This window comes from Dermacentor silvarum, chromosome 8 (assembly GCF_013339745.2).
Source record: "Dermacentor silvarum isolate Dsil-2018 chromosome 8, BIME_Dsil_1.4, whole genome shotgun sequence".
Classification (NCBI taxonomy): Eukaryota; Metazoa; Arthropoda; class Arachnida; order Ixodida; family Ixodidae; genus Dermacentor; species Dermacentor silvarum.
In genome coordinates, this window is record NC_051161.1 from 106579176 (window position 1) to 106606213 (window position 27038).

Below are 27038 nucleotides of genomic sequence, written 5' to 3' on the forward strand. Positions count from 1 at the left end.
ACTGAAAACACGTCATAGAATTCAGGCTTTTGACGTTATTAATGCGGCAGCTTTATAAAAAATAGGTGGTGTATCCCAGCGACAGCTCTCTGTATAACTAAAACGGATCTCGAGAGTTATGCGTTTTCGGACTGCATGCGCCAAAATATTTGGAAGCAGCAAACACTTCAAGAACGCCTTGTGTTTTTCAAGCAACTTTCAAACGTTTCAATAATCATCAAAATGATGTTTAACATACGACGTGTGTGTTGTGTATCTGGCTCTTAAATAATTTTTGGGGCGTGCAGGCAGAAAAAGCATAGCCTTTGAGATTGGTTAAACATAACTGAGCTGAAAAGATTATCTTTAGCGTTCACAGCGCCCGCTTTTTACGAGCGGAAGACTTGATTTGTTGGTTCAACTTTCGAGGTGCTGGTCGTGCTAGTGCTACTGGCCGCTTGTCATTAAGACTTGAGCTTGTAAGGAAGTGGTATCTACAGGGGCAATCCAGGAAAGTATCGTTGCTCGGTACACTGGAAACGGTTTCACAATGAAGTCCATCGTGCTGACCACTCTTTCCGTGTTCTTGGGACTCTTCTTCATATTCGTCGGTTCGATGAAAGTGACGCCGAACATCAACCGGGAGATGCACCGGGAGATCGTACGTAGCGGATTCAACCGCGCGGAGACTCATTGATAGCGGCAAATTTAGCAGATCTCTTCTTGCACGATTATTATTCATATTTTTTTTTATTTACCACCACAAAATGCAATAGTTGGTGCTGCTTGCGCGAGAACGCCATGAAAACCGGGCTTGAGTCCGAGCGGGGAAATAATGAATGAGGCAGTCCGTTCCTATGAAGATTTCGTGCACAGGATGCTTTTTGTCGCTTGCCCTTTATTGCGACTACTTTTATTCGATGAATAGTTTCATCACGGTAACCCACATAGTAAGCCGGTATGACTTGTAAGCGATTGTGTCCGCATGTTGCACTAGCATGGGTATCGATCTTCGTAATACTGCGTGCATACGTGCCACTCTGCTGAGTGCATCGTACATATTTCTTGCAAGCCGCATAGGTGATCGACCGCTTAGGCACCGGAAGACTTTGGGCTAATGATGCAGCTGAGTCATGCAGCGTATTTTGCGCGCTCTAATGAAAGTACTCAAATGGGGCCCGCAGGGCAAACAGCAGTTGCTGCCAGTGTGCGTGTTAAAAATTTAAATTAATTAAATGATGGGGTTTTACGTGCCAAAACAACGCTCTGATTATGAGGCACGCCGTAGTGGGGGACTCTGGAAATTTAGACCACCTAGGGTTCTTTAACATGCACCTAAATCTAAGTAGATGGGTGTTTTCGCATTTCTCCCCCATCGAAATGCGGCCGCCGTGGCCGGGATTCGATGCCGCGGCCTCGTGTGTATGTATGTATATATATATATGTGTGTGTGTGTGTGTGTGTGTGTGTGTGTGTGTGTGTGTGTGTGTGTGTGTGTGTGTGTGTGTGTGTGTGTGTGTGTGTGTGTGTGTGTGTGTGTGTGGAAAGAGATGGATATTCTTATTACTTAAAGAAACAAAACAATCAAACAGTTACTAACATTTCGTAATTCATTCATCTGGCGGGATGGCATCCTCATCTTAGTTGCATACTAATTAAGCCGCGGTCCATAAAGAATTGTTTTACATTTGTCTTGCTGTTCTCCTTAATACTCCTTCCTTTAGGAAAAAGCACTTTGCCACTTAGGTGCATCATACAGCTTCATTTGCTGAAGCATCGTATAATTTGTATTTCGAGCAAGAAGAAGTACTTTATTGATTGGAAAATGTGTAAAGGTCGAACAAAACCTCTTGGCACCACAATAGGCTCTGGGCGGCCGTCGTAAGGAGCCAGCAATGTGCTGGCAAAGAGCGACGCGAATGGCAGCTGTCACAGCACTGGAATGTGAAGCAGATGACGGCACGAAGGCGCTCGGTGCTTCTGGTGATTTCGCACTGCGGGTTTTAAGGGCTGATGTACCGGAAAGCACATTTTCGTGTGTCTTTTTTTGATAAAGGTCGTCACTTGTACGGGGCGGATCACATTCATAGCACCAGGTATAGTAAGAACACAAATGTTATGGATTTTAAAAAAAGGAGACGTACGTCTCCCTTTTTCTGTTTCTTGAGCTGCTTCGCCGATCGCACACGTATCAGTACGTTCCTATTCTCTGTCCGTTGTAATTCATTTTATCTTTGTAGTACTTTTGCCATTCTTAATGTCATATAAACTAACTTAACCATCAGTCATGGTCCATTTCCCACAGCTTAGCACAACGAGAGCCATCGTTGGCGGCGAGTGTGAACATGCCGCTGCGCTTATGTTCGCCGTCGATGCACAGCAACCAGTCATGTGCCGGACGCAACCAGAGTTGGAAAGCGCGAGGAAGGAAAATATACCCCATAAAGGGCAGGCTGATACACTGATAAGACGGAAAACTGACGACTACCAATTAAAGTGTTTGCTTTCAGTGCCCAAGCTCCGGAGCTGTTACACCTGCAGAGGCAAAGACAGGCAATTCACATGGGACACGAAGCTCTTGCTAATGAACGGCTCTTTTAATAATGTTAGTAATTAGACCATAGCAAAGCAGCGTCGGAGACCTACGTACAGTGCTCGGCAATCAAAGCGCGATACTCAGAACGCATGGCTGCCGTTTCTTCTTTTTTTTCACGAAACAGGTGAGCAGTAGGTGATCGATGTGGGACCAAATGCAGTCACAATGGGCCACAAAGGTTATCGCTTTCACTGTACACCACGATGCATCAGTTTGGTGTACCCAGCGCTTAAAGTTGGTGCAAAAAGTGCCGGCGACCATGCACTTCAAGTATCTCGTTTCAATTGCTGAGAACTGTACATGCTGTTGCCTACAGACCTCACCTATACAGTCTTTCGCCTGCAAATCACAATGCCACAATGAAAAACGTTTGAATTGAATTGTCTAGCCAGCCTCAGTCATGTTTCAGGAACTGTTCGTGCACCCAAAAACGTAAGATATTTGATCAGATTTGGTTTCACATGGTATTTCGGTAACGCAAAACAGAAAAAAAAAAGCAATGGAACATACTAACATAGATGTCACACAACCACTTTTTATCGCGATGAAGCCTACATCCGGATCGAAATTCTCGACTGCGATTGGCTCCCTCGCACAGCTTGCGCTAAGGAGCCAATCATGACCGAGAAATTCAATCCAGATCGGGCATCATTGCGTATGAAATCAGCAGTAGCTGGCGGCAGCGCCCGCTGCGCCCGGCCCGGTGGTCACGTGCCATTACATTTGTGGCGCTGCCGCATGAAGGCGCCACCGGTCGAAACTCATCCCATGCCTGGTGCCTATACCGTGTACTGTCCACTTTGTTGCTCTAGAGACCAGAGGGAGAAAGGTAGAAATAACAAGAAAAAACTGGTCACACTGAGCCACCATGCTGTACTCCACTGTGCATAGGATGGAGTTAATTATGCAAATAAAATTAGTACTACATACACTACCTTACACTAGATTCTGCAATTAACCCATGGCCCTCAGTCCCCAGCAGCTGCAGAGCATCTGACCAAGGCGGTGGTCAGACGTGAGACGCAGCAGAGGGTGCTAAGCATCTCTGGATCCGGACAGGCCACGCTGGAAACTGAGCCTGGCAACGTTAACACACAAACCCCCTTGAGTGAATCTAGCTTAGCAGGGCTCTTTGAGGAGTTATCAGGCATTGCCTGGGATATTATTGGCCTTAGTGAGATGACTGGTAAGGCTGACTAACAGCCACATCCTGTGCTACAGAGCTCTTCCATATAAGAGAGAATGTGGTGCATGAATTCTAAGTCATAGGGACATAGTGGGCAACATTAATAATTCTACAGCATCAATGAGAGAGTAGCAGTCGTAATAAAGCTGAATAGGAGGTATAGAGTAAAGGTAGCACAAGCGCAACCTCCAGTCATGATGATGAAGAAATTAACAAGATTGAGGAAGCAGTACAGAATGGCCGCAGCATAAAATCAATGAAAAGAAAACTTGGCATAGGACAAGACAAGGTGTATGCACTGAAAGATAAGCAGGGTAATGCCATCGGCAATTTTGATGACATAATAAACGCAGCAGAAGAATTATATACTGACCTGTACAGTACCCAGAGCAGCCACACTACCTTCATTCGACGTAGTGATGAACAGGATACAGAGGCTCCTTCTCTAACTACGATGAAGTTTGAAGGGCATTGCAAGACATCACCCGTGGAAAAGTGACTGGAGAAGATGGAATAACAGTCAATTTACTAAAAGACAGAGGAGACATCATGCTTGAAAAGCTTGCAGCCCTTTATATGCAATGCCTCACGACTTCAAGTGTACCAGAGAGCTGGAAGAATGCCAACATTATACTAATCATAAGAAGGGAGAGGTTAAAGAATTGAAAAATTATAGGCCTGTTAGCTTGTTTTCAGTATTGTTTAAAATATTCACCAAGATATTTTCGAATAGAATTAGGGCAACACTTCAATCAAAGAAGAGAACTAGGTTGTATCAGGAAGGGATATTCTACACTGCATCACATGCATGTCATCAATCAGATATTGAGGAATCCTTGGAGTACAATCAACCTCTCCATAGGGCTTTCATAGATTATGAAAAGGCATTTGATTCAGTAAAGATATGAGTAGTCATACAGGCATTGCGTGATCATGCAGTACTGGAGGCCTACATGAATATCTTCGGAAATATTCACAACTGCCTTGGTTCTCCACAAGAAAAGTAGAAAGTTACCTACCAAGAAAGGGGTCAGGCAATGAGACAATCTTTCCAATGCTATTTACTACATGCTTAGAAGTATTCAAGCTGGGAATGCTTAGGAGTGAGGATCAGTGGCGAATATTTCAGCAACCTTCGGTGTGAGCGCCCGCATGTGCCGCCTATCTCATCACTAGCGCCACCTACAGCGCTGTTACGCCGACTCAACACCAAGCCCAAGCGAGGGAGGGGTCACTCTCGTTCGTTACGACTGCCGGAACGGACGGTCACGGTTTTTGGCGCGCTCCACTATGTTCTCTAATAAATAGTTCGTTACCCTGTTATTCTCGCCTCAGCCTTCACGCCTCAGCCATCACGCCCAGCCCTCACATCTGGCGCAATCGACGCCCGAGCCTTTGTGCAGCCACTCAGCCACGCAAGAATGCCAGCGCATCAGTAAACAAGCCAGCCTTCGCCTTCACTCCGTGACAGACGTTCCGCCATTCCTGTCTTTGTCACCGCCAGAACATTTCCCGCCGTCCGCTCGCTTCCATGTGCGCGCCTGCTGCCTTGCTGTGGACTCACTGAGCAAGAGTGTGTTTCATGTGTAAACGTCAGCGTGTAGCCGGCTCGGCGCAATGCCATGCCGGGAATTGTGTGGCAGAATCTCGACCCGGTGACCATGACGCGCCTCGGCGTCGACCTTATACGCGAAGAATTGGCCCGTCGACAGCTGGACATCACAGGTTCGAAAGAGGAGCTCTTTCAGCGTTTGCAAGCTGACATTCAGCAGCAGCGTGAAGCTACCCCCTCGGTTGAAACGAATGAATCCGCCTCGACCGCTACGGCGCCTTTGACGCTGGACCCAGCCACTCTACAGAGCCTCGCCATGCTGTTTCAGCAGCTACCTTGCCCTGCAACAACGGTGACAACACTGCCAGACCTGTCATCGTCCATCCCGCAATTCGCTGGTTTGCGCAGCCATGGTGTCAATACATGGCTTGACGACGTACGACGAGTACAGCAGCTCGCCTCGTGGGACGACGCCACCACACGCCTGATCGCAGCTAGCAAGCTGAAAGGCACGGCGCGAGACTGGCATCTCGCGTTCGGCAACCAGTACAGCACCTGGGCCACGTGGAGTGCCGCCCTGAAGGACACATTTTGTACAGAATTGTCCCTCATTGAGTGGCAAGAGCAGGTCATGCGGGTAACCCAGGCCCCATCCGAAAGCTTGCACCAATATGCCTTTGCCAAGTTGAAGATCATTGAGCGGTGCCCTGTTAACCTCTCTGAGGCCCAAAAGATTGACTACCTGCTGCATGGTTTACGGGAACAACACATCCTCGCCGCCATAGCAGCCAACCGGCCGCCCACGGTAGCTGAGTTTATTTCTACTTGCACCAGCCTTGACAAGAGTGCGCAACATCTGCACGCCAAAGCAAGCCGTCACCATTTGCCGGTTCTGTTTTGCCGCCGTCGCAACCCTTTCGTGCCGCTAAGCCCGCAGAGCGCCAGCAGCCTCGCTCAGAACAATCGACACCACAGTCCTCCCGAGGGGCCACACCAAAAACGCGCATTTCAGAGCTGCCCGCCGAGCAACAAGAAGCTACTTATGCAGCTATTTTCGGCACAGTATGGCGCTCCAGCTTTTCGTAGCAGTCAAGACCTGTCTCAAGCTGTCTGCTACCAATGTCATGCCTTGGGTCATCTGGCATCCAAGTGCCCTACACGCACCAGCCGCTTATCATCACCAGCGCCTCCAACCATGCCCAAGACACAGCAGCCCCCTAGCACTGCACAGTGCACCCGTTCCGCTTGACGGCTCACAACAGCAATGCCCCTTCTTCAACGCAACTCTCAGTGGAGTCGGTGAGTGTGAAGCGTTTCCTGACTCTGGGTCCAAGGTGACATTAATCTCTAAAGCTCGTGTGCCTGCAAGCATGATCATCCCATGGGCCGAGCCTCCACTCGTGGTGGTAGGAGGAAGCACAGTGCTACCTGTCGGTGCTGCATTTTTGAAGATATCCATCGGCCCAGCCACAGGAGTTGTTGAAGCTGCTGTTTTGGAAGATAATGTACTCCCCCTCATTCTTGGTGAGGATTGGTTCTCGGCAGCGCAGGCACGTCTCATCTTTGAGCCTCCGAAGCCAGCACAGTTGCAGCATACAGCCAGGAATATCACCATTACCGCAAACCAAAAGCTAGTCCCAAAAATGGCAAATGCTGTGATCCCAACAAGGTCCGTCCTTTTTCCTGAAACCAGGCCCAGTTCCAAAGACTGCCTACAACGTGATCCGTTGCCGTTGCCAGAGCAGCCACCATGGCAAGCGTTAGCAGCCCAACGTTGCCCTCAAGTAGCGCTCCTCTAGTGTCAAACTTCCTCGCTTCCGACACGGCGCTCGTGCACATTCATCCTGACATTCCACCGGCTCACGTTGACAGCCAGCTCTCCCTACCCAGCCTCCTCTTTTGGCGCACTTCGACCCATGGCAGCGACAAACGCTAACCACAGACGCTTCGCAGGAAGCCATTGGAGCATGTTATCGCAAATCCAAGACACCCAGAGAATGTGTCATTGCCCTACGCCAGCCGTGGACTACGTGGAGGAACGCAAACAGCACAGCAATGTATGGGAGTGTATCGCCCGTTCACGGGGCAATAACCGTGAAGTTCCGCCAATACCTCCAAGGCAGAAAATTTCTCTCTGGTCACAGACAACTGGACTGTTGCCTGCTTAACGTCCAACGTGCGGCCATCTCGTCGGTTACACTTCTATGCTCATGGACTTAGTAGAGTTCGATTTCACCGTGCGACATCAGCCAGGATGCCAAAACGTTGTAGCCGACCACTTGTCCGGTTTGGCAGGTGCTGTCACACAGTCTTCGCAGTCGCTGGCTACGATGCAGCAAGAAGATTCCGAGTGCGCTGCGATTCTTGCACACCTAGCCAATGAAGAGGACCCAGCCGAGTTCGCCAAGCTAGATGACATCTTATACCGCCGACTGTCATTGGGAACGTATGCAGTCGTAGCTCCGTCCAAACTGCGCCCTGCCATTTTACAAGCATTACACGATGGTGCAGGGCACTTGACACAAAGCGTACGTTGCTCAAGGTCCAGATCGTTATTGGTGGCCTGGACATGGACCGATCAGTGGAGAGATATGTGTCATTCCTACCTGTGCTGCCAGTAGTTCAATCGCCCTACCTCACGCAGTGTAGGTCTTCTTGGCAGAATGCCTACCACGGACATTCCATTTTCCAGCATAGCAATTGACCATGTAACCATGCCACACATCAACTCAAAGCGCTACATTCTTAACGTCGTTGATTTTGCCACCCGCTATATCGTGCCCGCAGCAGTTTCGTCCACGTCTACGGGCGACGTTATCAAGCATTTGCACAATGTGTTTCTACACTTACGGCACGCCAGACCACTGCCTCTCGGACCATGGGCTCAGCCTTCGAATCCAATGAGTTCAAGCGCTTCATGAGTCTTCATTCCGTGGAGCTCCATTTCACAACTGCCTATCGACCTGAGGGCAATGGCTTAGTCGAGAGAAGCAATGGAACTCTCCTGGCAGCCTCTCCGCAAGATCTGTGCAATGGAACCACTGTCATGGCCTACCAAACTTCAAGAGGCAGCATTTGCAGTAAACACGTCCATGAATGCCAGCACGAACTTTACGCCATTTCAGCTTCTCTACTGGCTACGTACCGAAGATTCCACTCCAACACCATCCTCCGTTCAGGCACTCCGCCCTTGCCGAGCGCATCCTCGACACAACAGTGCAGCGCTCCGAAGCAGCCGCCAATTCGTAAGCAGCCCAAGGTGCACGCAAAGAGCGCTACAACCGCAGCCACCGTTCTCACACCTTTACCGTCGGTGATATGGTCTGGGTGAGACGGACAGGCTCCGGTTGCCAATAGTAAATAGCACCTCGCTTCAATGGTGTTTATAGCCTCTACAGAGCAGCAAACAGCCTCAACGGCCCCAACGCACTCGATGTCTACCGAGGCCACCTCGACGACTTTGTGCTCGAGTGAAGTTGCAGCGTTCCCGCGCATGTGTGTGGGTGTGGTATCGCGCGTGTGACAGTGTGCAGAAGCAATTGACCACGAGACGTGGTCAGTCAGACTGGGGTGGGATGGTGAGCGCCGCATGGGCCGCCTATCTCATCGATAGCGCACTCTATCAGCGCTGTTACGCCGACTCAACGCCAAGCCCAAAGGAGCAGGGCTCTCTCCGTTCGCTACGACCGCCGCCACGGACGGTCACGGTTATTGGCGCGTGCCACTATGTTTTCTATAAATAAGTGTTACCCTGTTATTCTCGGCTCAGCCTTCACGCCTCAGCCATCACGCCCAGCCCCTCACCATCCCTCCCAGATGCCGATGGCGCACACTTTTTCCGTATTTGCTGCTGATGGAATATGCAGCCTCGATAATGCATCAGCTTCTGGTACCTTGTCGCCTGGTCTGTGGGTCACTTCAAATGTGAATTGCTGCAGTTCGTTGATCCACCTTGCAATTCTGCCTTTCGGTTGAGAGAGATTGAGAAGATATGTAAGTGCTTTGTTGTCCGTAAACAGCTTGAACTGTCGACCTACAAGATAGGTTCGGAAATACCTTACAGCCATTACCACTGCAAGTGCTTCCTTTTCCGTAGTAGGGTAGTTTTCGTACGCTTTCGTAAATGTGTATGAGTAATAACCCACAGCCTTGAGTTGGCACGCTGGTGGCTGTGAGTCATCCCGTTGGTACAGTACAGCCCCATTTTCATAGAGTGATGTGTCCGTGCAGAGCTCGAAAGGTTTTTCGAAGTCCGGAAGTATCAAGACCGGATCTGAAGATATGATGTTGACAAGTGCTTGATATGTTTGTTCGCAATGTTCACTCCAAACAAACGGTGCACCTTTCTGTGTGAGAGATGTCAAGCACTTCGTCATGGTGGCGTAGTGTGGTATGAAGGCTCGAAAGTGTCCAGACAGACCTAGAAAAACTCGCAATGAATGCAAATCGTACGGCCGAGGCAATGTCTTTATCCTCTCGACAGGCTCTGCTTTGGTGCTTTTCGTGTGGCCGTCAAACACTCTGCCCAGAAATACCGCAGACCGCTTTAAGAACTCGTTTTTTCTGACATTGATCTTCAACTTGGCTTTACTCAGTCCTTCCAAAACCTGTGATAAATGCTTTGCGTGCTATTCCTCTGTTTTAGAGTACACAATTATGTCGTCCACGTAGACGTTACAAAATTGTTCGGTACAAGCAGATAGAACATTGTTCATCATTTTTTGAAACCAGGCGCCCGAGTTCTTCCAGCCAAATGGGAGCCTGTTGTATTCGTACGCATCGAACGGCATAACAAAAGCTCTAAACTTGTTGTATTCTTCTTGTAGAGGAACTTGCCAATAACCTTTGCAGAGATCGATTGGCGAAAACCACTCACATCCTCCAGTTTCATTAATTATGTCATCGATCCGTGGCATAGGAAATGGAAACAAGTCTGTCTGTCGGTTTATCAATCGGTACTCCGTGCACAACCTGAAAGTACCGTCCTCCTTAGGCACAATTGCTATAGGTGATGCAAACGGGGATGTCGAGGGCCTGATGATGTTAGCATCTAGCATTTGTTGCAGTTCGTTTTTAAGCCATACTTTCTTCTCGTGAGATAGCGGATAGGGCTTCTTGCGGACTACATTTGTGTCTCGCAGCTTGAATGGAACTTCCAGGAAAGGAGTTGCATGAGGGTATGCTCCAACGCAGATGAGCTCAGGATACGTTGTCAGTATCTAGTCGGCGTTTCTCACCGTCCTAACCTGCGTTTCTTGTGCCAAGCGGTTTTCTTCTAAAGTTGAGCCGATAGTTAATTCATCTTTCCAAGATATGTTTAACTTAAGGCGCCTCATGTCCGGCCTTGACAGTATGAAAGAAAAATTCATGTCATTCATTACAAGTGCCTTAACCTCGAATGTCCGATTCTGGTATTTAACAATCACTGTTGTCCAGTAATGCAGAATTCTTCTGCTGCCGTCGTAACTTTGCACCTCCACAGCTTTATCTTGTCGGATTTCCCTTTTGTCTGCCAGGACCTCATTTATGAGACTCACAGACGCTCCTGTGTCCACTAGCACATGCGTGACTCTTCTTCACTAGCACATGCGTGCCTTATCATTTCGGCATGAAGAAGGTTGGTCTTCAATAAATATACAACAGCTCTGTCGTTGTATGACACAGATGCACTGTCCTTTCACAGTACTTGGCTTTCCATCCTTTCACTCCTAAGTGATATCTCTTTCGCTTCTGCGCTCATCTGCTCTCGGGTTACTATGCTGTTGGCGTCCACTTGACCAACATTTTCGGCTTTCTTCCGCGTAGTTAGATGTCGGTCGGCATGCGCAAGGGAGTGTACAACAACGTTATTCAGGGCGAGCAAGAGATCCTCGACGGTCTTAGGAGATCTGGCCAGCAGCTGTTTCTGACAGTCTTTGTTCATGCCTAGCATAATCAGTGGCACAATTGATGTCTCAGGAAGGTTTGCGTCAGCGAGCAGGAGTAGCCTTCGCTTTTTATAAAAGTATTCTTGAAGGCTTCCGACTTTGTGTCTAAACAAAATGGCATTGTTCCACCGTTCTAACCGGTTAATTTCAAACGATGTCAGGAAGCTCTGCTTCCATTGACTCCACGTGTCACTAAGGTGGTCTAAGATTCTCATGTCGAACCACTTTTTCGCAATTCCCGACAAAAATGGCCTGAGGTTTCTTATCTTGTCATCATCCGAATCCCATCGATTTTGTTGGCAGGCATATTCATAAAAGCCAATCCACGTAGTGGCAGCCGTTGATATACCATCAAAATGGTCCGGCTTAATGGCATCACTTTTTGGAACGGCTCTGTGTAATGCCGCCTGGCTCAATATGTTCAAGAGATGTGACTGTTTCTCAACCTGCTTTGACTGCATCTGCAGTAAGTCAATCATAATAGATATGATATTCTGTCCAGAAGGTGACTCATTGAACGGTGTCTGACAGTAGTTCTCGTCATGGTGCATCAAACTGCGAAATTCAGCCGTACCTCTCTCTGTCAAGGGACACTCGCGTGAGCTTGCCTTGCTGGTGACGTCGATGAGCGGCTCGATCGATGTAGAAGACCTGCCCGAGTCAGCGTCCCTCTTGTCACTGGGACGGTAGCTACCCGGCGTGTCCATCTTACCGTTCGGTGAGTCTTCTCAACGCGCACTAGTTTTAATCCTGTCGACTGCGCCAAAATGTAAAGCACTCAACGGAGACGGACAAAGCCGTTCCTACATTTTATTGAACTTCATCTTCTCCTTCTTCTCCTCCGGTACTCGCGCCACTTCTACTTCGTCTTGACGGCACTCAACAATATATATATATATATATATATATATATATATATATATATATATATATATATATATAAATAGGTATGGACGGAATTTTGCGACAGCCCAGACGAGAGCTAGGCACTTCTGCTCAGTAATGGTGTAATTCTGTTCCGACTGTGACAGAAGACGACTAGCATACGCTATCACACGGTTGACTCCGTTCTGTGTTTGGGCGAGGATAGCACCAATGCCATGGCCGCTTGCGTCGGTACAAAGTTCTGTTCTAGCAGCCGGGTCAAAATGAGCCAGCAAGGGCGGTGAAGTGAGGGCACAAATCAACGACGCAAAGGAAGTCGCTTGGTCCGCGGCCGAAGAAAAGGCCGCATCCTTTTTGAGTAGGTCCGTGGGTGGTCGAGCAATGTCCGCGAAGTTGAGAACAAAGCGGCGAAAGTAGGAGCACAGCCCAAGAAAGCTGCGTACTTCTTGCGTGGACCGTGGAAACGGGAACTCGCGGACGGCACGGACCTTGTCAGGGTCCGGTTGGACACCAGTAGCGTCCGAGTAATTTGATCTCGCGGCGCCCGAAGGTACACTTAGATGAATTGAGCTGGAGGCCAGCCCGGCGAAATATGTCGAGAATAGCCGAGAGACGAGGGAGGTGGCTGTCAAAGCTGGTCGAGAAAACAATGACGTCATCCAGGTAACAAAGACAGGTCGACTATTTCAGACCGCGTAGAAGAGTGTCCATCATGCATTCAAAAGTTGCAGGAGCATTACACAACCCAAAAGGCATAACCTTAAATTGGTAGAGACCGCCGGGTATGATGAATGCGGTGTTCTCGCGGTCATGCTCATCGACGGCAATTTGCCAGTATCCCGAGCGGAGATCTAGCGACGAGAAATATTTGGCACCATGGAGGTAGTCGAGCGCATCATCAATTCGTGGGAGAGGATACACATCCTTCTTCGTTACACAATTTAGATGGCGATAATCGACGAAAAGCCGCCAGCTGTTGGCCTTCTTTTTCACAAACACTACAGGGGGTGCCCAAGGGCTGGAGGAAGGCTCTATCACATCTTTTTCAAGCATTTTCTCAAGCTCCTTTTGGATTACTTCGCCCTCAGAGTGAGACAGTCGGTAAGGGTGCTTATGATGGGGGCTGGCACCTCCAGTGTCAATGCGGTGGCCACGACATGTGTACGGCCTAGTGGACTGTTCTCAACATCAAATACGTCTAGGTACGAAAATAAGACACCACGGAGTGCTTCACTTTGGGAAGGTAAGAAATCGGGGGATATCATTTTGTCCAGAAGTGCCTGGGTTGGCGCCGGTATGACAGGTTGGGTCGCACAGAGCGCGCAGGTTCCAGCAGGTTTCAGTCCGACAGAAGAGAGTCTGACCCAGCCCCGCTACATCTTTGTCGTTGCCATTGCTCGTGACAATACTACTGTAGTGCCAACCGACGCCGCAATGCGGAGCGCTATGGCCGGCGCTCACAGCTGGCGCCTTGGTGCTGGCTGCAAAGAGAAAAAAATAAAGAAGTACAGTGCGTGCTCGAGGCACAAGCTCAGCGCGCGCAGTGTCGTTCTATAAGCTACCCCGCCGGTCGTCGCAGCCGCCGCTTGGCTCGCCGCCTTCGCCCTTTTGAGTAGGAACGACGGCACGGCTCGTACGGCCGCCGTCACGTCCTCGTACAGTGGTTACCCGGGAGAACGCGCTTGCACCGAGCGACACGCTGCCACGGCCACCTGGCCGGAGCCACAGCTCGACCCGCCACTGCCGCCGTTCCCGTCCCGCTACGTCGGCGCATGGTTCGCCCAGTTAGAGGCGGTTATGGAACTGAACAACGTCTAGATCCAGTTGTTCAAGTACACGGTACTCCTCGGTGTCCTGCCGCTTGCCTTCGAGCTCCACCGCGGCGTTCCACCGCGTGGTCCACGCCCGTACGACGAACTGCGGCAGTCCGTCCTCAACGTCTACGGTGCTGCCTACTGCCTGCTTCCAGAGGTAGACCACACGGTGCGAGAGTCATCTCCGTCAACACCCTCACGACCAGCACCAAGTGCGTCTGCTGCTGCGCCCGCATGCCATAGTCCTCAGGCCAACTCATCGCCTTCATCGTCACCGACGATGACACGTGACAGTGGAGACATCACCGACCCAACGCCGGCTCCTGTGCCACACACCGTGGGTTCTGTCTCCAACGCCATCGCTCCTCCATCAACGACACCCGACCCGTACACGCGGTCCGCTGAGCCGGGCTCCAAGGCGGCGCACGAGCTCGGCACCATGCCGATCCCGCTGCCTCCGACCCTGCCAGCTATCGCCACCGTGGACACGGGTGACAACCTTCTGCGCCACCCGCCATCGAATGGGCCATATGTCTAACGGTCTGCGCAGTCTTCAGCGCAGTTGGCACAGGTCACTCCACCTGCCCAGGCCATCCGGGTTTTCACCTGTGCTGCCTCCGCGGACGTTCGCGCCTCGTCGCTGAGCGCCTCACGGCCTCGGACCGCTCCCGGCTTTTGCCATGCCGCAGTGCAGGCAGTGTTGCCAGGTTTGGCTATATATAGCCAAATAGGGTTACGGAAAAAACATTTTGGCGTCGACTCGGACGAGTTGGCTACATGGCTATATTTGGGCTACTGAAAATTAGCGACTTGGCTTTGTTTGGGCTATAAGTGGCGCCCTAATCAACGCTCCATAGGTCGCTCTGATCGAGTATAAACAAATCTCGATGGCTATGTTTTAGCTGGCTGAGTCGGCAGACCCGCCTGTGCGTGTGTGCGTGCGCGAAATGCCCTCCACCTCCCCTCCCCCTCCATTCTCTGCGCCATTGACTTATCCGGTGGCTTTGATCTTTGATGAACTTAAACTTACATCGCGCTCCACCGTGAGACACCTGATCCCCGGGTATCGGGATGAGCCTGGGAGTAGAGGGGTTTTCACAGTACACAGTAGTACTAACATCGCTATGCTCAGAGAGAAATAAAATAGGGTCGGGCGATCGTGGCGCCGACATGAAAGAAGCACGCCTAGATGACACGCTCCAGTGTGTTCATGGCCATGGCTTCTTGGTCAACTATCGCGCTGGGCACAGCTATCGACCTGCTTCACGTTTCTCACGCTAAGCTTTATTGCCATTTTCCTCTTCCTGAGAAATGAGCTTTTCTTTGTGCTTTCATTAGAGGTTCAATTCCATAGGTTAGACTTAACATCGAATCCTCCTCGGAGAGGAGAATCGAGCCATGGGGAAGTGGGTGAAGTATGCGAGAAAGTATAAAAAAGAGTGGGAGCAAGACCCCGAGCCCAAAGTGGGTGCTGGTGCGTTTACTTATAGATGATTTGCTCGTAGCGTGACAGATGCAGCCACTTATCGTGCTAATATCGAAACATGTTTGGCACGATGCCATCAGTGAGCCACGTCATATGAACATCACCCAGTGTGTTAGCTTAGCAGGTAAGGTGTCGCGCTGCTGGCTTGAGGCGAAATGTAGGAACACCCGTGTACTTAGAGCCCAGGTGGTCAAAGAACCCCAGGTGGTCAAAATTAATCCGGAGACCCCACTGTTTCATGCCTCCCAATCATATCGTGGTTTTGGCTCGTAAAACCCCAGTAATTATTAGCATATCAACATGGTTTGCTTTTGGACAGTAACCGGTTTTCACGGTATTACCACTCTTATCAATTTGTCGTTTACCTTTGCTCTTTGTGAGTCGTCGCGGCTTTTGCCATTCCAAGCGAGTTACGTTCGGGACGTGCTCGTCGCCGCAAACGACTGCGCGTGTCTCACAATGGAGTGCCGTTTAGCGCAGCAACCGTTTAAAGCTTCGCTTACAGTGATTGAGACAGTGTGTGGCATATCTGTTGTCTCTCACTTCTTTTCAACTTATGTTCTTGGCGTGCTAGAGACCTAAGAAAGCGGCAAAGGTTGATGTAAATTGAAACTATATAAAGTGTGTCCCAGGTATCCCAGGCGAAGCTAATTAGCGACAAAGCAAGATAGGACGATGACATAAATAACGCGAGATATTATAGCGCGATACACTGGTTTTGACTCGTAAAAATGAAGCCGTGGGTGCGTCACCATCGCAGACCGCTGGACAGCTGAAGTTTTTCTACGCCGTAGGCAGGGGGGGATGCGTCACGTCAGAGCTCAATGTTGCTGAACATTATTTTGCGTTCACGCGAGCTAAAAAACAGAGTTCGTAGTTATAATTACTATATATAACAAAAAATAACTCAGTTCTATTTGTCATAAAATAAAAGCACTATGATGTCGCCCTCTGCAGCGATTCGCCGGAACTTGAGAGCTTTCCGGGCAAACTAAAAAGTGTTCCGTGTGCAAGCGTGATGTCGACCTTCACGGCGGCAAGGACATTTGGTTACAACGGGTTGTGCAAAAAAGGATTCCCGTAGTTGGATGTTAAAAGTTCCCGTAGTTGAATACAAATAAAACTGCAAATATGAATGGCTACATTTGGCTATGAAATATTTTGCTCTCTTTTTGTGTTTGGCTACATTTGGGCTACAATTTCTCTAACTTTGGGCTACGCCGCCTCGTCCAACCTGGCAACACTGACTGCCGGCTGCGCTGCATCCCGCGCCGGGCGTCCTCGCTGAACCCTTGACCTTACTCGCTTGTGGTCCTCGCTTGTGGCCCTTCACCTTACTTTGCCCGGCCAGTCAGTGGCTCTCTCACGATGCGCCCCATCGCCGATTGCTCCCGATCGTTGTCCCCTCCCGACAGGGTGTGCCATGTCCCCGTGTAATGCACGCGTCGTGGCCTGTCCAGTGCTTTGACTCCATCGCCCGTGCACACACCCTACCCGCTATGCAACGGTGTGGTCCGTGATACGCCACCAGCAATGCTCGCGCTATGACCGTCGACGCACCATTAGTCTCAAAGGCCTCCCAGTTCCTCCCAAGGAGGTTGAACAACCTCCTGGCTGCTCCTTCCTCAAGACTCGTATCGCCGCCTTCGCCATTTTGAGTAGGAACGACGGCACGGCTCCTACGGTCGCCGTCACGTCCTCCTACACTTTAACTCTCGTCTGCTGAAACACCACCGCAGTGGTTGCTATGGTGTGGTCGAGTAGCAAAATTTAAGGCAGGGTACATGAAAGGAGTTTGTAGAAGGCACAGTGGCGTAACCTGCTGAATTTAACGGGTAAATCGCGTAAGCGGTGTCTTCTGCGCCTCGCAAGACTTGGTAGGGTCGCCATTACCGAGAAAGCAATGTTTCAGAAGGTCCAACGCACCGAGTCGGAGTCAAGACAAGAACAAGAACGTCCGCGTTAAAGGCAACGTCACGGTGATAGGAGCCTTAGCGTAGTCTGTGGTGCTTTCGCGATAGAGTAAGGCAATGGTGAGCATTCAGGCTTGCCTGGTAAGCTCTGGTGATAGCATTACGGGTGATAGGACTGCGGCGGGAAAGATGGCGCCAGAAGGTAAGATTACGTCGAATGGCCAAACAGATGATAAAAGGGCGAAGAACCACCTTTATGCTGACGGTAGGTAATATTGGGAAATGTAGCGATGGCGACGAAGTGTCTAAGTCCCGATAGCCAGAGGAAAATATACATAGATGGCAAGTCACTTAGCCAAAGTTTAAGTTATTCAGCCAGGCCTTTGATTTATGGGTGTGAAGCCGTCGTAAATTGCTGCTTTGTAACGCAGGACAAAACAAAACTTCAAATTCATGAACTGCTGGACGTTATAAATAACTCTGAAGAGAAAGTACCAGTCACACTCGGTGAGGGGGTCACGAGGTGATCCAAGATGCAGGATAACCTCGTGTAGTAGAAACTCTGCGACGTCCGTAGGACACATTGTCGAGGGAGCGCGTGTGATTGCGTATCATGTAGTATGGTCCGTAGCAACGGCTTTCTACATGTTCCAGAAGCATATGCAGAGAATGAAAACGTATTTATAGTGCAAGATAGTCGATAGTCGATAGTGCAAGATAGTCGATAGCCGTTCCGGCTATTGGCAGATTAGCGTAGATGACATGGATGATGAGAAAACCACCTTTGTAACAGCGGACGGTCAGTACCAATTCAAAGTCACGCCCTTTTGGTTGCGTAATCCGCCGGATTTATTCGAGCTAATGATGAACTCTCCCTGCGTGACTTGAAGCTGTCAACATGACTCTGTTACCTCGACAATATGATTGTTTTTGCCGACCTTTGAGATTCTCCTGCGGTGCCTCACAACCATCCTCTCCGTGTGTCACAGTGTGGGCGTTCAGCTAACTCTTCCAAGTGTCATTTCGGTCGCCGCGAAATTACCATGCTCGGGAATCTCGTAAAGACCGCAGGAATCCAACCTGATTCACAGAAAGTTCACGCCATGCGAAATTTTCTTGTACCTTGTTCAGCAAAAGATGTCCGCACTTTTATGGGCTTATGCCCTTATTTCTGTCAGTTTCTGAAAAACGCCCTCTCACTGACCTTCTTAAGGAAGATGTATCTTTCTCTTGGGGCCCACGGCAAGAGAAAGCCTTCTTTACCCTGATTGAGCGGCTTAGAACTTAGCCGATTCTGTCACACTTTTGACCCTTCTGCGCCCACTGAAGTACCAACTGACACGAGTGGTCATGGCATTGACGCTATCCTCACTCAGCGTCAACAGAGACAAGACCGTGTCATCGCTTACGCCAGCCACATTCTTTCCACGCCCGAGCGAAATTACACCATTACTGAAATAAAATATCTCGCAAACGTATGGCGGTCGCGAACTTTCGGCACTACTTTTCGGTCGAAGCTTCTGCGTTGTAACCAATCATCACACCCTCTGCTGGCTCTCCTCTTTGAAGGACCCAACTGGAGGAGTTGCACGTTGGGTATTGCACCTGCAAGAATATACCTATTCTATTGTGAAGTCAGGGCGCCTGCATAAAGACGCTCACTGTCTGTCCCGCAATCCTGGGGATCAACCGGACGATAACGAAGCTGACTCGGGCATCTGTATTTTGTATTTTTTCCCTATCCGGCTTTCGCCATATAGATTACGAGCAACGCCAAGATCCAGTTCTTCAAAAACTTATGAACCACCTAAGCTCTTCGCCCAATGACCCTTTCCTCCGCATGTTCACCTTGCGCGATGGAACTTTATAGCGTCGTAGCGTTCGCCCTGATAGCCTGGAGCTCCTCCTAGTCGTTCCAAAGCACCTTCGACTGGCCGTGCTCCAGCAGATTCGCGACGCTCCTACTGCTGGACATCTGGGCATCACTCGTACTTACGACGGCCTGTGGCACCGCTTCTTCTGGCACGTTATTTGTCGCCTCACAGTTCCGCAAGCTTCTCAAAAGCAACGCTACGGCCGTCGGCACCAAGAGCATCATTTTTCACCTGGTTCCCTTGTCCTTCTCTGGACTCCTTTACGTCGCGTCAAGTTCTCGGAAAAACTACTTTCCCGTTATTCTGGTCAGTACAAGATCTTACGTCAACTGTCTGACGTGACATATGAGATCGCACCAGTAAGTCAGTCTTCAGCGTCTTCCAATGTCACGAGACTCAAGCCCTATCTCCCCACATTAGGCGAGGCTCTATAATCAGCAACCCCACCGCTAACCCCACCGGGAGGGTTATGTTACGGGTAATTGAGACTAAAAGGATCAATGGGGCAGGGGATAGGTGCGTGAGTGTTGCATCAATCCAATTACGGCGCAAAGGACTGATTTACCTGAAGACGAACGCGCACTGATGAACTTTAATAGCGCCCCTTGTATAAAATAGCGGCGTTTATTCAGGGTAAACAATGTTGGAAGTGGCGCCCGGTGTGTGTTTGTCTCTTGGTCCGTCGTCGTATTTCCGCCTTTCACTTCATATTATAATTTCAGTTGCGTTGTGTATATTTCTTGAGCATAAATGTAACCTTTCTTTCCTATATGCAGCAAATATCTCTATACAAGAATACTCAAGTACCAGACAGGTGCTCTGAAACACGCAACAGACTGTAAAATAAAATAGAAAACTGTACAAAAACACTAGACTTACAATTGACTGCAAGTGCTTCACACACCAATACAGTCACAATAACCAAATGATGCAAAAATCCCATTCTAGTTCGTCGGTGGTTTCAGCTGTTGATAGAAAGCCTTAGCTGCTATTATTTATTCTCGTAAAATCTGCAAAACATGAACGACAAGGAGGAATGTTCAGTGTACAAGAAGCAAATACCAGAGCATGTTTAAAATGTCAAGCGCCATTTTTCACCTTATGTATGGTATGCAACACGAAACTTCTGTACGCACAATGTAATTATGGGAATAGCTGCTGCTTCTACTATATCCAGCTGTCTCTTCCCCCAAATGTGCGTGGTTATGAGAGAACGAAGTACCCGTGACAAAAGTTGAAGTGCGCTTTGACTTTTTTGCGAAAATGAATAGAAGGGCAGGAGCCACCTCCAGCAAAATCCAAATGTACAGGACAGTAGATGTTGAAACCCGGTACTACGTTAGCACGTATGAATCGCCACATTTTAGAGGGCACAGTGAAACGATAACAATACAGACCAAGGGGTTGTTTTCTACTGCCGAGCAGCAACGCATTGTTCACTATATTTGATAGTGTTTTGAGAAATCTTTAAAAAAAACCTTGGAGCTAGTAAAGTTGAAAGGAGTAGTATGTATTTGTTGTACAGCACACATGCTCCCGAACTGGGCATTGGTGTTGCGTGCCTCTAGGACATTTTTTTGTGATCAGGGATAGATTACTTGACTGCCAAGGTGTGTTATTGATTGTTGACGTAGAGCAGCGTGTCAGTGTTTTAGTTGCCTTTTTTATTTCTGTTAAACAGTACCAGCACGTGTGCCCGCATCCATTTCTTCAATATATGTATCGGCGTATCCAGCTCGGAGCACGCAATAATAATTGATTGCATTTATCCTCCATTCCACACAGGGGATCACCATGAGAACTTGCCAGTTTCAGGCAGTGAAACTTGTGGGATATACGCGTCAATTCAGTAATGAGAGCTGGGGCACTATAACACAAAATGATTCCGAACTGTTTTGATTCCAAAGTCCTGACGTCAAATTTACGTAACCACCGACGCAAGCATCGGGCGGTGACCCGCAGCATTGTCTGAACAACCCAATCAAACACTCCCCTCGTTTATAGGAGGTCACCTTTGTTCGCTTTCAAAACCGATAACATTGTCTACACTCAGCGGTTTTCTTATCCTTTTGGCTGACAAGAGGCGAGGAGCACGCTCTAGTGGAGAGGGTTTCGATGGGGCCGAGCCAGCACACTGAAAATAGATAAGCGCATGAAGAGGGTAGTGCCGGCTTCTCCTATTGGTCCGCTTCGCCTTACTTGACGTGGATGGTCAAAAATCGCGGCGGAGTGAAACGGAAGGATAAGAATGCCGGTAAAACGGATCCTCAACAAGGAAGAGTTGACAGAGCGATGTCGTATGCATGCCGAAAGGGGTCGATAACGTTTTACTGCCACGCAAAAAGGTTTATCATGTGCAAATAAATACGTGCTCGCCGGCAGGTGCGAGTAGCGAGGGCCTGAGCGATCGGCGGGCAGCCATCCTCTATTCCTTTCGAAACGGGGCTGTCTGTGGCCATTCGGAAAATTTTTCAGTTTTGTTCTGCATATTAATGCATTTTTTTCGCGTACACGTCACTTTGACGTGGTGAGTTTTCGCGGTTTTGTGAGGTCGCGTGACAGACAGGCGCAGTGGGCGTAGCCAGAAAACATTGGACCAATAGCACAGGGCTAATGGTGAAAAGGCGTCGAATCAGGAATGATTATTTTTCTTTTGTGCGGTTCAATCATGCATATGGTTTGCCAATCTCAGGGATCCATCAGGCCGCCTCGCTCGTTGGATCCTCCGCCTACAGGAGTATGACATAACTGTCGTCTACCGATCTGGACGAAAGCACAGCGACGCTGACTGCCTGTCACGCGCTCTGATTCCACTGACACCATCAGATTTGGAGCAAGGATTTGCTGTTTCTTGGTGTCGTTGATGCGGTGCAGATGGCTTACCTACAACGTGCGGACACAGAGCTGCTTGCTCTTATCGAGTATCTTCAAGGAGCTGACGTTGTTATCCCACGCCCGCTGTCACGATGGCTGACATCGTACTGCCTGCGGAGCAATGTACTTTACAAGAAAAACTTTGAAAACAGTCAGGAAACGTTCCTTCTCGTCGTCCCTACGGCATTGCGCCAAGAAGTTTTGCAGGCTTGTCATGACGACCCCTGTGCCGAGCACTTAGACTTCACCAGGACACTAGCGCGCATCCGCCAGCGATACTACTGGCCACGGCTATTTTCTTCTGTTCAGCACTATGCGAAAACCTGTCGTGACTGCCAGAGGCGTAAAGTACCACCCGTCAAGCCAGCCGGTCTGCTACAACGTCTGCACCCACCTCCAGAGCCGTTCCAACAAGTGGGCATGGATCTCCTAAGTTCGTTCCCTACGTCACCTTTGGAAATCAAATGGATAGTCGTCGCAACCGACTGCCTAACCTGTTACGCCAAGACCAAAGCTGTACGCCGGGCAACCGCTGCTGAAGTCGCCAAGTCTTTCGTGCTCAACATTGTACTGCGTCATGGTGCACCCGCTGTCCTCATTACTGATCACAGTGCAGTAGTTACTGCTGATTTAATACAATAAGTCGTCACCTTGACGCACAGAAACCATCAGAAAACCACGGCTTATCACCCCTAAACTAACGGATTGACAGAACGCCTAAACAGACCCCTCGCCGATATGCTCTTGTTGTATGCTGATGTAGAGCACAAGACATGGGACGACATTTTGCCATACGTGATACTTGCCTATAATACAGCTGTGCAGGAGACCCCCCAGGTCAGCCCATTTGAACTAGTCTATGCACGTAGAGGCACCTTTAGACGCCATGCTCCTAATAGACAACGGCACCATGACAAGTGAGGGCGCTGATGACTTTATCCCGAAAGCAGAGGAAGCTCGTTAGCTTGCTCGGAACCGCATCTGCAGCCAGCAGAGTAGCGACGCCCGGCTTTACAACCAGACCTGAAGGAATGTCCAGTACAACCCCGCCGACAACATGTCGGTGTGTTCGTCACCGTGGGCTCTCGGATAAATTATTGCGACGATACTTCGGAACATACGAGGTTGTGCGTCGGCTTAGCGATGTGAATTACAAGATCGTGCCCCAAAGCGGTGATCCTCGCTTGAGCCGACGATGTCCCCGCCCCGAAGTTGTACACGTCGTACAGATAAAGCCGTACTACACCCGCGAGTGAAGTGCACCTTTGAAACTCATCGCCGCCGTCCTACGCAGTGTTGTGGTTATCGTTTGCTTTCTGTGACCACATTTGCCATTAGAGCTGCCCTGCCACTTTACGCACATTATTTTACCCAACCCAGCCGACCGGGACGGTCCTTTTGAGAGGGGAGAAATGACGCGAGATAGGCAGGCATCCGCGGCCGCTGGTCTCTGGAACGAGAACGACAAAGGGCGTATTGGAATGCGCGCTCTCCGAGTGTCAGCCTTGATTAAAAAACGCCGTTGCGCCAAGGCCTCGGTTGCTAACTTCGTGGCAATATGAGTCAGAGCAAGCTGGGCTTAGTAGAATCTTTGTGAATATGAGTCAGAACAAGCGCGGCTGAGTAGATAGAATCTTTGTGAATATGAGTCGGATCAAGCTCAGCTGAGTATAATTTTGGGGAAAATGAGTCAGAGCAAGCTCAGCTGAGTAAAGTTTTGGTGACTAGAAGGCAGAGCAAGCTCGGCTGAGTAATGATGGGATATGGTTATAAGAGTTCATGCAGTACTGCATGTAATTGCAAACTCATTAGCAACATTGCTTACATCTTGTTGGGCACGGCCTCTGCTTTCGTTATGCCTATACTCTTTATGAGATGTGGACATGCAAGTACCACCCACGCTTGAAAAGATCCTTTCATTCAAAGGAAGGGACGCAACCGTCCGACTTCATTGCACAATTCTGACCTATTGTGGTTTCATGTGCTATCTACTGCTTATAAAAACAAGGTGTTTGTTTGCTTTTCACATTGTTGCTTGTGTTTTACAGGAAGTATAGAGAGTGAAACAAGAAAATCAAGGTTGTTTATGGCGAAGTAGTTTCCTAGAACACTGCGATATGTTATTACCAGTCTAAGCAAAAGAAATTTCATGCACAAGGTGTTGGTAAGCGCAGAATGCAATTACTATTTAATGTGAGGGTTTTATACAGATGCCGTAAAGATAGTCTACAACACATTGAAGGTTTAATCGTTTTTGTGCAGAAGAAAAATGATACAACAGAAAAATGAGATAAAACTGTTTAATGAATGCTCCGAAAAGAAATTGATGATGCTGTTTATTCCCAGTCAAAGCGTCAAATATGCTATTCTAGAACATTCATTACAATAGATAGTTTGCACGTTCGCTTTGCGAGCTTGATGGGCAGTCGCGTCTCGCAGCGGAAGTAACAGAACCTTGAAAGAGGTTCTTGGGAAAAATGGGTGTGAAAATGAGGAAAATGCGCGTGAAAGCCCGAACCAACCGACAGCAACTAAATGGTCGTGCGTATAGCGGGACCATTTGACCGCAGCACTTGTCCGTAGTAGCATATTTTTTAAATTGTTCCGTCCGTTAAAGCATACCGCACTACAACTGTGGCGTTTTGGTACATCGCGAGTAGCTTGTACAACCAGAAAATTGGGACAACATTCGAAGGCTATGTCTTCCAGTGAGGGGCACCTTGTAGTATTTACCAACTCGCAGCGTGTGTGAATAACGGAAAAGCATGCAAAAGTACGTACTATGAGCACGCGAAGCCAACGTAAAAAAAAAAAAGAACCTCGCGTGATGAGCAACGTAGCCTGTCAACAAATCCGTGGAAATCACAGAAGCGAATCTTGACCTACGAGTTTTTATAAGCTTGCTCACGTATCGGTGCTGATGGTACGTACCGCTTGCGCAATTTACGGCTCCACTTAATTAGTTGCACGGTTCAAGGCTTGTTGAGCAAACATTTATAGACAAAAAAGTATGTATAAACGTTGTCTTGAGCGACCGATGCCATTCGCCAAAACAAACCACGAAATTAACAGGTCTCGGCGCAATTTCGAGGGAAAATCGCAGCGATCGCTGCGACCAACCGGTTGGTCGCCGCCGAAAATCGCCGGGTCGGCACTGCGACTGCGATTTCTGTCGCATGCGACGGAAATTGCACTTCCGGTGCGATGAAAATAGCATCACGTGAAACAGCCATAAGAGAAGTTGTTTCTGTGCGCCGCGCCCTTTCGGATAACGCGCAACACGCAGAGCTGCTGCCGACGCCGTCCGCTTTCCCTGCGTTCGCGCCGAACGCGTGCGGTGTCCGTGACTTCAGCCGATGCCTCTGGCGGGCCGGTTTCGTCCCGAGAACTGGGGGAGGGGGGTATTATGTAAGAGTCCACCTAGTGGACTGTCCACTTCAGCTGTCGCCATTGGCTCAGGCCTCACGAGCGCGAAGGAGCCAGACAGTCTTCTTCGCGCTGGCGAGGCCTGTGCCAATGGCGGCAGCCGAAGTGGACTGTCCACTAGGTGGACTCTTACAGAATATCCTCCTGGACACTCATTGAGTAGCGTCGGAAGTCGCTGCCTCTTGTCGCCTCGGAACGTTTCAATATAACTTCCTGTCGTAGATCTGTGTTTGCTTGTGTTTACACAATTTCATCACGTGCCCCACATTCACATGTAGCACTCGTAACACTCAGTGTAACTAACACAGCTTCGCTGTTTGTTATCTTCACGGAGTGGGAGGGAGGTATAATTTTAACATATCGCATTCCACCTTCGTCAAGCTGTATGCAATATTACGTGCATAAAAATATTTATTTAGGCTCAAGACTATTCATTAGGGTTTTAGGAATTTGTAAGCAGGGTAAAATTTGTGTGTACGTTTGGCTAACCGTTATCTGCAATGTGTTTTAATGAACAGCGCGTGAAATGCGTTAAATAAAAGTCTTGCAATCGGCCGCGCAAGTCTTGAAATAGCGAAGCTGCGCGATCGTAGCCCAGCATTTTCCTGAAGTGCGCGCGTACTTTTCATCTTAATATTCATGATGATGATAATGTATTTTCGCGCGTCTCGGACTTACGGCTGTCACTGCGTGCTGCTTAGCGCAGGTTGCAACACCAACACCGCGTTCAAATGCCGACACCGTGTTCCATCGCGCCGCAATGCCGACAACGCGTTCCAGCAGACCCGCTCGGTGAATGCGTATCAATCTTCTCTCTCCCGAGCATAGTGTGCAAAACCTCTCTAAATGGCAGAGCATAGGTACGAGCGCATGCAAACGCGCCAGCTGTGGACGAAGAAGACGGCGCTCGAAATCAGTCATATATGGCTCGCATAAATGTACGTTCTCCAAGCGTGGCTGTATAGCCTATGTATAGCCTATCGCACACTTCTTGAGCACTGTTCGACTTCTTATGATCAACTTGCAATGCTCCTGATTGACCTCGCAGAAGCATTTGATCGGGTCCGGCATTCGTTTTTATTTTCTCTTCTAGAACACGCCAATCTGGGATCCACAGTGCTTAATGGCGTTCGGCTTTGTTATAGTCATTGTACATCCCACTTTGTTGTCAATGGTAGCCTCTCAAATCCCGTCCACATCCGTTCTTCCGTTAAACAAGGATGCCCTATGTCCCCGCTTCTCTTTGCCCGTTACTTAGAACCCCTCTGTTTCAGCATTTTGAACTGCTGCAGTGTTCGTGGTTTTAATGTTTTTGGTAATGAGGTAAAAATGTTAGCATACGCTGATGATATTACATTATTCTGCAAAGACGAGCCCCGCATCGATAAAATTCTTTCTATTGTAGAAGAGTTTGGTTCTGTTTCCGGTGCGCGGATGAATAGCACTAAGAGCTCAGGGGTATGGTTTGGATTTTGGGCCATTACACCATCAAATTATGCTGGCATTGAGTGGTCCTGTGTGCCACC

At 49.1% G+C, this 27038-nt stretch overlaps 1 protein-coding gene across 1 annotated transcript in view; it reads left to right on the forward strand.

Moving 5' to 3' along the window:
- Positions 1-455: 455 nt before the first annotated feature.
- The window catches only part of LOC119461608 (novel acetylcholine receptor chaperone), a 95041-nt gene continuing 68458 nt past the window's right edge, over positions 456-27038 (forward strand). Inside the window, exon 1 of the mRNA XM_049655175.1 lies at positions 456-640. Coding sequence (XP_049511132.1) covers positions 530-640 — 111 coding nt within the window. The 5' untranslated portion in view covers positions 456-529. The remainder of the gene's footprint in view (positions 641-27038) is intronic.